This window comes from Lathyrus oleraceus, chromosome 5 (assembly GCF_024323335.1).
Source record: "Lathyrus oleraceus cultivar Zhongwan6 chromosome 5, CAAS_Psat_ZW6_1.0, whole genome shotgun sequence".
NCBI classification, from domain to species: Eukaryota; Viridiplantae; Streptophyta; class Magnoliopsida; order Fabales; family Fabaceae; genus Lathyrus; species Lathyrus oleraceus.
The window spans coordinates 429,907,697-429,920,270 of record NC_066583.1 but is presented as its reverse complement, the minus strand read 5'-3'; the positions used below and the strand labels follow the sequence as shown (position 1 = coordinate 429,920,270).

The following is a 12,574-nucleotide window of genomic DNA, read 5'->3' as shown; positions in this document are numbered from 1 at the left end:
ACTATAAATTACTAAAACAAACTAGTTACCATAAACCTATATAAAAATCTACGAACTACCTGAGGAATCTCAGTTATTAAACCCCTACTAATTTTCCAATATTAATATTTTAAACAAATAGAGTTGATTATAATAAAAAAATGAGAAAAATAAAAGAAAAGTGGAAGATAGTGAAAGACAGTAAAACATAAACAGATTAAAAGGTTAGGTTGTCTTGGTTAGGGTTTGACAATCCTTTTTCCCCTTCTTCACTTCCTGCATGTGTGCATCGCAACCATGGACGCTTTTCCGAAAGTTTCTTTCCCCTTCTTTTCCATTGATGCTTGCTCCTATTTCTTCTTCAATTCACTATACCTAAACACGAAACATAAAGAAATCATCCGGAAATTAGTAATGACCGAGAACCTATACCTGTTGACGGTGAAGAGCGGTCGATGATGAGAACTTTCTGAGGCCTCTGGCTGCGGCTTCGACGGTGACGGTTCAATGGCTTTTCTTTGCTGGGTTTTGCGCCGTTTCCGTTCGGATCCTCTTCTCTTTCGTGTGGTGATGATAATGAACTTAGAAGAGTTTCTGAGCCTTCACTCCTACTTGCGCCATCGGATCGTTATTCTCAAGGTTTGCTTCTTTTTCTTCTGTTGATGTGGATGATGATGAAGCTTCAGGGCTTCTGACTCCTTCGACTATGATGTGAACGATGATTTCCTTTGATCTTCGACTCTGAGCCGCGGTGCCGCTTTTTCTTCTCTTCGGTCCCCCCTTTTTTTGAAGAACCATATGAAACTCTTATACTTTCGTTTAATGGGCCTGGACGATTTTGCGATGCTGTTGCGAATTCAACGCCCCTTTTCAGGAGATATTGGTGCTGAGTTTGACAGGATCTTGTGTGGTTTTCTAAAGTTTTTTTTATTTGCTTGCGTTGGTTTGAACTGTTGCTGGAATGTTGTTGGTTTTTTTTCGGAAAAATACTATTGCTTGGATTGTTGAACGGATCCAGTGGATTTGGAAACTTGTTAATTAAACCGATTCAATTTACTTGTTTTGCTCATTTGGCAGGTTTGAAGGAATGTCGGAAAAGTCGGAGAATCGGAGCGAATAGAAATCGGACAGTTTAGTAACTTAGGAATTTTATGATTCTTTTTGTAGAAAATGTACTTTATTATTTTTGTAATTTTATGTATTATTATTTTTGTGTAAAGAATTAATAAAAAATTCCTTATTTTGTGGAAAATTATTATTATGGTTATGCAAACAAAAAGGAAAACCACTGCATATGCTGTTTGTTTAAAATTGGAAATAGAATTAAAATAAAACCGTGACCAAATGAAATAAAGTTATATTTTTTTTTAAAATGAAGTTATCTAAAATGAAATGAAACCTTAAAACGGGATTAGTTATTTTAAAATGAAATAAAACTTAAAATGAGATGATCTATTTTTAAAATGAAATGAAATATAAAATAGAATTAAATAAAATTAATTTAAAATAAAATGACGGTACAATGCAATATGATTAACTTAAACACACAAATGGACTGAAAATCTAAATTTTTTTTTAGCTCCTAAGTTTTTAATTTATCCGACTAGCATCGCTTCCGACACCATTTTCCGACTAAAACCTCCCAACCAGATCAAACAAACCAAAGTTCCTGATTACAGCTCAAAATTCAAACTTGACGGCCGGCTGTGAACAAATGACCGTTTTGCCCTTCATAAGCTAAAGAGCGCACCACGTGATATTTCCTGCAAAAATCAAACAACTACAAAAACTTGTTAGTGACAAGTTAAATGCAAAAATGCAACAGCATGCGAGATGATTCGACTAATCTTAGGGCAAAATTTGGGGTATTACACATACCATACCATAGAATAAAGATCAAAGAAGAAAAAGATTGGAATCAAATATCAAGTTTGCATAAATTTTGGATTTCAATGGAATTATATCACAGGCCAAGGTACAATGTACAATTCAATTGTTATAAGTCTTAGGTGCTCAAGAAATAATCCTTAACATTGATTCATGCATTATTTCAAAGTTGCATTTTTAACTTATAAAACTTTCAAGGTTTTAGGGAAGTCAATCGATTGATTATAGAAATCAATCAATTGACTTGCCTCAGTGGATGAAAATTTGAAAAATTAAAGAGGTCAATCGATTTACTCCTTACATCAATCGATTTACCATTTCAGTTTTTTCCCATGTCACTCTATTGATGGTTCCAATCAATTGATTAACTTAGTTCATTTTCTTAAATTTTTTTGAACGTTGGGGATAGGTCAATAGATTGACATCCTAGGTCAATCGATTTACCTCTATCACATATGGAAATTTTTGAATCAATGTCATACATCATCATTGCATATGATCATGATACCTTTCCAAAACAATGCGAATTCTCATGATCATTTTCTCAAACATTTTTACTAATTTAGAGGTATTTTGTGACTTATAAATAACAAAAAAAAATCATATTTCAAAATACCTCTTTCATAATATTTTTGAAATAATTCTCAGTCTTTTCAAGTGTTCATATACAATGACAAATAAACTTTTTACTGCGTAAATTTCATTTATTTGAGAAAAAGTTTCATAAACCATTGAACGCTTAAATGTTTATATATTCTTGAATTGTTCATTGAATGTGAAGATTATATTTCAAGATATTGCAAAACATACAAATCTCTGTGTATTCATTTGTATCTGTTACTGTAATTTATTTACCAAATGTGTGGTGATTTTGTCTGTAAGAAAAGTGGTTGTACTTTCTACACGTGTTTACAAATAGGAAGGAATGTTATTTCTGTTTGTTGGTTGTCGTGACGCAAAAAATACCTAGAGCACTCGCATGATAACATAGTCACCACCGAACTTTAAAGAGAAAATATCGATAAAATTCTTAAAAGAAAAAAAAATGGTCGTCGCAATCAAATTCGGGTTCGGGAGTTGATTATGGGATGTGAAGGTATTATCACCCCTCACATCTGTTGTACTCAACGAGAACCATTTAATTAGATTTGCGATTAGAATGTTAGCTTACGTTATTTTCTTTCTTCGAATTATTAAAAGTTCAAAAGGAAAAGAAAAGGGGTCGCAAAGGATGTTTGACAAGATTGCGAGTCTTGCTCCTACGTATCCTCAGGTGCGATGAGGAATTCAAAGCTACATAGTTCTGGCAAAGAAAAATATATTTTCGGATTTTTTATTGTATTGTTTGACGAAACGTTGAATCTCGCTCCTATGTATTCTCTAGTGCGATGATGAATTCAAAGATTTGTAGTTTTGGGCAAGAAAATATATATTTTTAAATTTTTGTTATAATATTTGACGAGACGTCGAATTTCTCTTCTACGTGTCCTCTGGTACGACGAGGATATTAACACCACAAATTGTTATTATTGTTGTTTCATTTGTTGTTCTTGGAATATTAACATCACAAATGCGACCAAAGGCATTGATACACGTCGATGACGTCGTCAGTGGTTGCGGAGGTCGAATTTGTTGTTTTGTTATTGTAGTTTTTCAGATATGAAATCGTTGTTGCATTGTTCGCAGAATATTAACACCACAAATACGACCAGAATTTTTCTGATATCAGATTTGATCGAGTTTCCAAGTTTGCAGAATAATAACAACACAACTTCAATGAAACAATTCTTTTTGAATTTCAAATTTAGAAATATGAAGTTGCTTGTGTCCCTGCTTTATTGTGTAGACTTAAATAATGTGATATTGATTTCTGTATTGATTTCATCTAGCATTTTTTATTGACAATGGTGAAAATCCAATAATTCAGAGTGAGATTGTTTTCATTGCGAGGACACTTTATTGAGATTGAATCTAAATGATAGACTGTTCTTTTCACTTCAATTTTTCATTTGAGTTGTTTTCTACTTTGAAGATATAATTTATACAGAGGAACTCATATGTCATGTTGTGTTCCAGCCAATAGTCTGCTTGATCGAATGTGGTCTAAGCATTGCAACAAGGAAGAAAATATGAACAACAACACTGATGCTAAAGACGAAGCTCAACAACAGTGACGATTTTATTATTATTTTAATAGTTAATAAAAAAAATAAGATAATAATAGATATTTTTTATTTATTATTTTAATATATTTTTTAATCAGTCAAAACCTACAAGTAGTAGTAAAATTGCCACTTTTCCATAATAAAAAAGGAATATTTTTTTATACTGTAAACGCAATCTCAATATAACTTATTCTCATACAAACAAACAAAGTTTTAAGATCCACGCACCTCCCACAAAACCCCGCCAAGATTTTAATATCTCTGCCGCACACACCTTTACCTACTTTTTAATTATATATTTTTGAATAATGAGAAAATAAAATTAAGACAGACAGAAAATAAGAAGAAAAAAATAGAAAAATATAAATGACATTATCCATGAAGAATCAAAATATGATTTAAATTAATTAAAAAAAAGAAAAAAAAGAAAGAAGCTTGATAGAGTTGTGGGACAGATTCTTTTCTCTCATTAAGATAAAACAACCACCACTTTCAATGATTTTTATTAAATCCTTTATCATCATCAACCACTACTCACCCCAGCAAAGATGCATCTTCTCTCAACTTCTGCCACCGTCTCCACTTTCCTCTTCCTTCTCACATTCCTCTTCCATTCCTCTCCAACCTCCGCTTCATACTCCGAAACATGCTCCGGCATAGTACCGTTCCGTCAGCGCGCCGACACGATTTCCATAACCGATTTCGGCGGTGTCGGCGACGGAAAAACACTCAACACCAAAGCTTTCAGGGAAGCTATTTACCGGATCCAGCATATTAAGAGACGCGGCGGCACTCTCCTCTATGTGCCGCCGGGAGTGTACTTAACGGAAAGCTTCAATCTCACTAGTCATATGACTCTTTATCTTGCTGCTGGTGCTGTTATTAAAGCTACACAGGTTTCTATTTTCATTCACATTGCTATTTTACTAGTATTGCCTAATTTAGTGCTAATTTAGTAGTAATTTTTTCCTTTGTAATAGAATAGGGGTTTTCATGTTATAATAAAGGTCTTAATTCGCTAGGTTTACAAATATTATATAAAATTCATGTAGGTAAAAAAACGTTAATATGTTACATATTTTTCAGAAAATATACATTTATTTTTCTCTTTTTTTAAAAATTTAATTTCACAATTGCAAAATCTAATTGTAAAAAAAAACTTTAAAATGGAAAATTTGGCGATGTTCCGTTTACAAAAAGTATGGATTTTAGTACTTAATTGATTTAATCCATATTTGAATATAGTATTAAATCCTATAAATCACGGACACCACTTGAGAGACTCCAACACACCTGTAATTTTGACTTTTATTTATTAATTTAGTAACTTAAGAGTTAAGAATATGAGAAAAAGATATATATATATACTGAGAATAGAAAATTATTTTACACTCTCAATTAATGAAAAAAAATTATTTTACACTTTCAATTAATGAAAAATATATATTCTATTACATTATATTTTTATTTTAAAAATACTGTTATGATTTGATAATTTAAAATATTCCGATCGAATATCATTATAATATTTCTTTATAGTGACGATTCACGACCTTTAAACTCCGAAAATATTGTAATTAAAATTAATATCTTTAATTTTTTATTAATTGTGTTGTTTCAATCCATATTTAATTCGTTAAAGATGTGTGAGATTTTTCAAAAAAATGTATAAGCTATGGACATGTGTTGCATGAATGTCAATACATGTGTAAGATACTGATTCTTTAGACACTTATCTGATATGATTTTTCTAATACTTGTCGAATATTATACAAATGCCAAAACACCGGCGGACACTGCATCACACCTTACTCCCCTAGAAGTGTGCGTACTTCTTTTAGCCTTAGAGCATACAAAGAACTCATTTTGATTTTTTAATGGACCCATTATATATTTTATACAATTTCCAATTATTTAAGTAAATCTAGTCGTTTTTCTTAAATATTCCTAAAACTCATCAAAATATTTAAAGTGGATCTTATGGACAAAAAATATTGCCTTGCATCCAAATTTTAATTGGCATTTTTAACGACGACAAAAAAATCAAATATAAAAGAAGAGAGATGAGCATGGTTTACTTTCACATCATGTCTTAATAGGGGACAATGTTAACATGGTGTCATTGGAAAAAGGGGTAGACAAGGCCAAATAGAATCAAAGTGATGCATTTAGTAATCTGAATCTGAGCATTAGGTAGAACCCACTAACAGTAACTCTAAACCACATTTTTCATAAATAAATAATGCATAGGTAATGGGTTGTCGGAAACAGCTCACAAGCTGAAAGGACTAAAAGCATTGGTTGGTCTGTGTTATGCATGTGCATCATTTTCACACCATAAACAATGTGTTACACAGTTGGTTTTGTTGTCTGTCACTGTCACTCATAAAACATGGTTTCAAATCTTAAAGTTTTTGCTTGTCACATTATTGGAGAATTCTTGTTCTTTATATTCTTCCTACTATTCTTATTAATGCTCTTTATTTTTTAGAGGTTGTGGAATTGGCCTTTAATTGCACCTTTGCCATCTTATGGAAGAGGAAGGGAGCTCCCTGGAGGAAGGTATATAAGTTTTATCCACGGCGATGGAGTACGCGATGTAATAATCACAGGTAAGTAAAAATAAATTACTCACTTGATTTCCTAACTCATGTCATACCACTGAGAATTGTTCTAAATTGTGAGTGTGATTGAAATAATCCCGCTTCATGCTTTTTCATAGGTGAGAATGGGACAATTGATGGGCAAGGAGATGTATGGTGGAACATGTGGAGGCAGAGAACTCTTCAATTTACAAGACCAAACCTTGTTGAATTTTTGAATTCAAGAAATATTATTATTTCAAATGTGATTTTCAAGAATTCTCCCTTCTGGAATATTCATCCAGTTTACTGCAGGTGAAAATAAAACTAGTACTAATTTTTGTTGCAACATTTTTATTTTCTTGATAAGAATTTCATTTAAACAAAACTAAAACATCATCAAAGCTACTAAGATTAAAACCATATTATCGCCGTTGTACAAAAGTGCAACATAGGGATAGAGCTTTCTTCCAAATATCTAATTCCAAATTTTCTTCCTTCATTGCAGCAATGTTGTTGTTCGATATGTCACAATTTTGGCTCCTCGTGACTCTCCTAACACGGATGGAATTGATCCAGGTAAGAAATAGCAAATAATGTTAATTTTCATGTAGTTATCAGCATATCATGGAATCGCTATGCGCATTGCATTGGGTTTTCAAATAGAATAAACATATTTTCAATCACCTGTAAACTACAATTCATTTATGCAGATTCAAGTTCAAATGTCTGCATAGAAGACTCATACATATCAACAGGAGATGATCTTGTGGCTGTGAAGAGTGGATGGGACGAATACGGTATTTCATATGGCCGTCCTAGCTCTGATATCACGATCCGGCGTCTAACCGGATCATCTCCATTTGCCGGCATTGCAGTAGGCAGTGAAACATCAGGCGGAGTACGGAACGTACTCGCCGAACACATCAACCTCTTCAACATGGGAATTGGTATCCACATTAAGACAAACATTGGAAGAGGGGGGATTATCAAGAATCTAACAATGTCTAGTGTGTATATTGAAAACGCAAGGACGGGAATAAAAATTTCTGGTGATGTAGGTGATCATCCGGATGAAAATTTTAACTCTAATGCTTTACCAGTTGTGAAGGGGATCACAATTAAGAATGTTTGGGGTGTGCATGTTTTGCAAGCTGGTTTGATACATGGATTGAGTAATTCACCTTTTACTGATATTTGTTTCTATGATATTAACCTTCATGGTGAGGCAGGATCATCAGTTAGATCTTCTCCACCTTGGAAGTGTTCTGATGTTTCTGGATTCGCCCATCAGGTTAGTCCTTGGCCATGTTCTCAGCTAAGCAGCCAAGAGTCTGGATCATGTACCAATTACTAGTCTTGAAATCAGAGATTATTACTCTCATCAAATATTGTGGTAATATATGAAGTACTTACACGGGGAGCAAACATGACAATGACACAGATAAGTCTACACTGATGAATATATTGAATGTAACCATATGTGTCACTGTCGTGTGTCGTGTCGGTGTTACATAGGTAGTAATTTTAAGTATTTATTTTATTGATTTATTATAATCAAAGCCAATGAATTACCTCCTTTTGAATTATATGATTTGATATGCAAGTTTATTTATTTTACTTATTAAGAATATGCATGTTGAGGATGATGTGATGAATACATGCATTAGTTGAAGAAACATGATAAATGTTAATCAGGTCCAGACTATTACAATTCACCATCACCACCTGCATCCTTCTTATCATTTACCATAATATCTCTTTCAGTGCTGTAGTCAGCACTTCAATCTTCAGCTATAGCACCGAGGGACTTGTTTGAGCTTAAAACACTTCTCTGAAATATAGTTGAGGTTCATAATTCTGTCCATGCATGAAATAGCCTCCGAAGTAGCACAATTTCTGAAGGACCTGTGCTAGCCCCTCACACAATTTCTTTTGATAATTCAACAGTATATTTCTGTCATTTTCACCCATTTAGCTCATCAGAGGGCAAGGATCTGTTGCCTTTAAGGCGCTAAAGGCATGGTGCCTTTGGGTCTTTCTCCCTCTGCACAACACTCTCTCTCATCCCATTTGTCTTGTTTCTGCATTTTCTCTTTCATCAAAAGTGTGCAAAATCAACCAAATGTACCATGCCTTTGGCGCCTTAAAGGCAGCTGTCCTTGCCCCTCATTAGATGCTCATCTTTTATGTTTCCTGAGGTAAATCATTCAGAACTTGGATCATGAGTGAACTAGCCAAAAGATCACTCATAAATCTTCCTACCGACGTTCAAATGCTCCTTTATCCGCTGAATGGATAATATAAATTGGGGCCTTCTTTTTTGGGCTTGTAAAAGTCCGCTGGTGCACGTACACAGTTGTATTCAGTTCCTTAATCCAACTTTTAATCTTCGTATTGCTTTATAACACTAATTCGCGTATCTTATGATTATGATTATGCTTTTATCAATAACTATGCATGCTTTTAATTTTAATATGTGTGAGTAGTTACCATAGACTTAGGATAATGAGGACTTTTTTAAATGAAAGACCTCATGTGGCCTCTCCTTTGATATTTGTAATGAGAAATTTTGTATTTGCTTTGCCTCTTTTGCATTAACACATATCTTTATGAAAATTGAGATATTCTTAAATTTCACGGATAGTGAAAGGGTGTCACTAATATTTAAACTTGAAAAACTAAACGGTTAAACCGAGGTTACGAAAGTGTCTTGGTTTAACCAATAAAAGACCTTTTTAAAAATAGTCGTTTTTAAAAATAGTCGTTGTTAAACGATTCTAAATGAATGAAATGTGCTATGAAAATAAATAATTAATTGGTTTAGGAAAGGATCATACACCATCGAAAGGGAGTATAATCACTTTTATCAATTTGCATATGCAAAGCACTACTTCTTATAAAAGATTAGAAAACGAGAACTTACATGGGCGAGTTTATGATAAAAATAATATTCCTAAGCTTTCCTTTAGAAATATTTTAATTAAACTTGTTAAGGATAAACACATATTATTTACATTAAAGAAGATCAAACTCAAGCAAACATGTGCTGGCAATGCATATTCATATAGCTGTCAAAGTATATCAGGAAATTGTATCATAATTGTATTTTAAAATAGGATCTCTATTATAGGAAATTATAGACTAGACAATTATAGGTAATTAGTATACAGATTCTTGTACTCTTATATATATATGTACATCATTACAAGAAAAATACACAACAAAATTCCTTTCTTCACATGGTATCAGTTTTTCTCTGGTTAATATCCCTCAGTTTGTGTTTATCATCCTGTTTCAATCCTTCTTCATCGAATCACTCACTCACTCGCATCATCATGTCCGACGTTCCACCACCCAGCATCCCAACCCCTTCACAAAACCCTCCGATCCATGACCAATCCGCCACCACCTCCAACACTGATCCCTGCGTCGTTCATCATTCCGACAACCCTGCAACTATCCTTGTTACACCTTTGCTCACAGTCGACAACTATGGTTCATGGAGCCGAGCCGTAACAATGGCACTTCGTGCCAAAAACAAATTCGGGTTTGTCGATGGAACCCTAACCTGTCCAACGAAGGCCGATGATATCTCTAAGTGGCGCCGCTGCAACGATATGGTTGCAAGCTGGATTCTCAACTCGGTTTCAACCGAGATTCGCCCTAGCATTCTCTATGCTGAAACAGCGGCACAAATCTGGACCGATCTCAAGGAGCGTTTATCTCAGTCCAACGCTCCGAAAATCTATCAATTGAAACAATCTATCTCTGCCCTAAAACAAGAGGGCATGTCTATATCTCTGTATTTTACTCAGTTGAAATCTCTCTGGGATGAACTCCATTCCATCGCACCTACCAAACCGTGCATCTGCGGTAATGCCAAGAGTACCATTGATCAACAAAATCAGGACCGAGCCATGGAATTTCTTCAGGGCGTCCATGACCGATTCTCGGCCGTCCGCAGCCAAATTCTCCTTATGGATCCTTTTCCTTCAATTCAGCGTATTTATAACATCGTACGCCAGGAAGAGAAACAACAAGAGATTAATTTTCGACCCCTCCCTGCTGAGGAATCAGCAGCGCTTCAAGCTTCTAAAGTGCAGTATCGCACTCAAGGCAAACGACAACGTCCATACTGTGAGCATTGCAATAAGTATGGTCACACTATTGCTACTTGCTATCAAATTCATGGCTTTCCAAATAAGCCACCAAAGAAATCTGAACCACTCTCATCTACTTCCGCTAATCAACTCTCAAGCGCACAATACCAAAAACTCCTATCTCTCTTAGCCAAAGAGGACACTATGGGATCATCTGTGAATTTAGCAGGTACCGCCTTTACTTGTGTTCCTTTTTCTTGGATTATTGATTCTGGCGCTTCAAATCACATATGCACATCTCTTTCTTATTTTTCTTCATATTCACTTGTTCATAAAAATATACTTGTTCAATTACCCGACGGCTCTCACGCGTCCGTGAAACACATCTGCAATATTCATTGCTCGCCGTCACTTACACTCACGAATGTTTATCACATTCCATCCTTCAAATATAATCTATTATCTCTTTCACAATTAACAAAATCAATACATTGTGATATTATTTTCTCATCCTCTGGTTGCATATTTCAGGACCGAGCAACGAAGAAGACGATTGGTCGGGGTAGTGCTCGGAATGGACTCTTCTACCTGAATGAAGAACCACCATTAAATAAAGATGACAAGGATCACTATTGCCTTGACCATCCATCCAGTTCTTTTTTTAGTTCTAAGCAATGTAATAAGGCTGACCTATGGCACCTACGCCTCGGTCACCCATCTATTTCCCGCTTTCAATTTATTGTTAAGAACTCTCCAAATATTAATGCGAATAAAGATTTTGTTTGTGACGTTTGTCCGCGTGCAAAACAATCACGTTTACCTTTTTCTTCAAGAACATCATATTCATCTCATTGTTTTGAGTTAATTCATGTCGATATTTGGGGTCCATTCTCTACTCCATCACACAATGGATCACGATATTTTTTAACAATTGTCGACGATTATTCACGATGTACTTGGTTATATCTCATGCAACATAAATCTGAAACATTTACTACGCTAATTCATTTTTTTAATCAAATCAATCGCCAATTCAACACTAAAATTAATAAAATTAATTCCGGCGATGGGGGCATCTTTCTTCCCCAACTTCAAGCTATTCGTTCCGACAATGGTTCGGAGTTTTTGTCCAAACAAATCCAAACATGGTTTTATGATCATGGCATTATTCATCAACGCAGCTGCGTTGCAACCCCTCAACAAAATGGCGTTGTGGAGCGCAAGCATCGCCATCTTCTCGACGTCGCAAGAGCATTACGTTTCCAAGCGAAATTACCCCTTTCCTTTTGGGGTGAATGCGTACTCACTGCCGCTTATCTCATAAACAAACTTCCTACTCCCATCCTGAAATACAAATCTCCTCATCAAATTTTACTCAGTTCTCCTCCTTCATACTCATCACTTCGTGTGTTTGGATGTCTCTGTTTTGCCAAAAATATGAACATTCAACACAAATTCGATGAACGAGCCAAACCCGGTATTTTTGTCGGTTACCCTTTTAATCAAAAAGGATACCGCATCTACGATATGCACACTCGCAAAATATATGTCTCTCGCGATGTTCAATTTTTTGAAACCATGTTTCCATATCACGACCTTCAAACTCCTTCCATCGCTAACGACATAAGCATCAACACTCAAATCCTTGATTGTGAATTTGATGATTCCTCTTCCAACTTATCACCTGCAGCAAGTATCTCTCCCGACATTAGTCATCATGATGACACAATTGTGCCCATTCTCACTCCTCAGGATGATAACTCATCGAATATTCCATCCAATATTCCATCCATTCCTGTAGAAACTCCCCAACAACATTCACCTACAGCGATCAATCCTGCAGAACGTCGTTATCCTC

At 34.8% G+C, this 12,574-nt stretch overlaps 1 protein-coding gene across 1 annotated transcript; it reads left to right on the top strand.

Moving 5' to 3' along the window:
• The first annotated feature begins 4,486 nt into the window (after positions 1-4,486).
• Positions 4,487-8,233, top strand: LOC127085243 (probable polygalacturonase). The gene is made up of 5 exons (XM_051025784.1): positions 4,487-4,927; positions 6,523-6,643; positions 6,754-6,928; positions 7,122-7,192; positions 7,327-8,233. Exons 1-5 carry the CDS (start codon positions 4,580-4,582, stop codon positions 7,968-7,970), a joined length of 1,359 nt encoding a protein of 452 aa, XP_050881741.1. The 5' UTR covers positions 4,487-4,579; the 3' UTR covers positions 7,971-8,233.
• Positions 8,234-12,574: the final 4,341 nt, after the last annotated feature.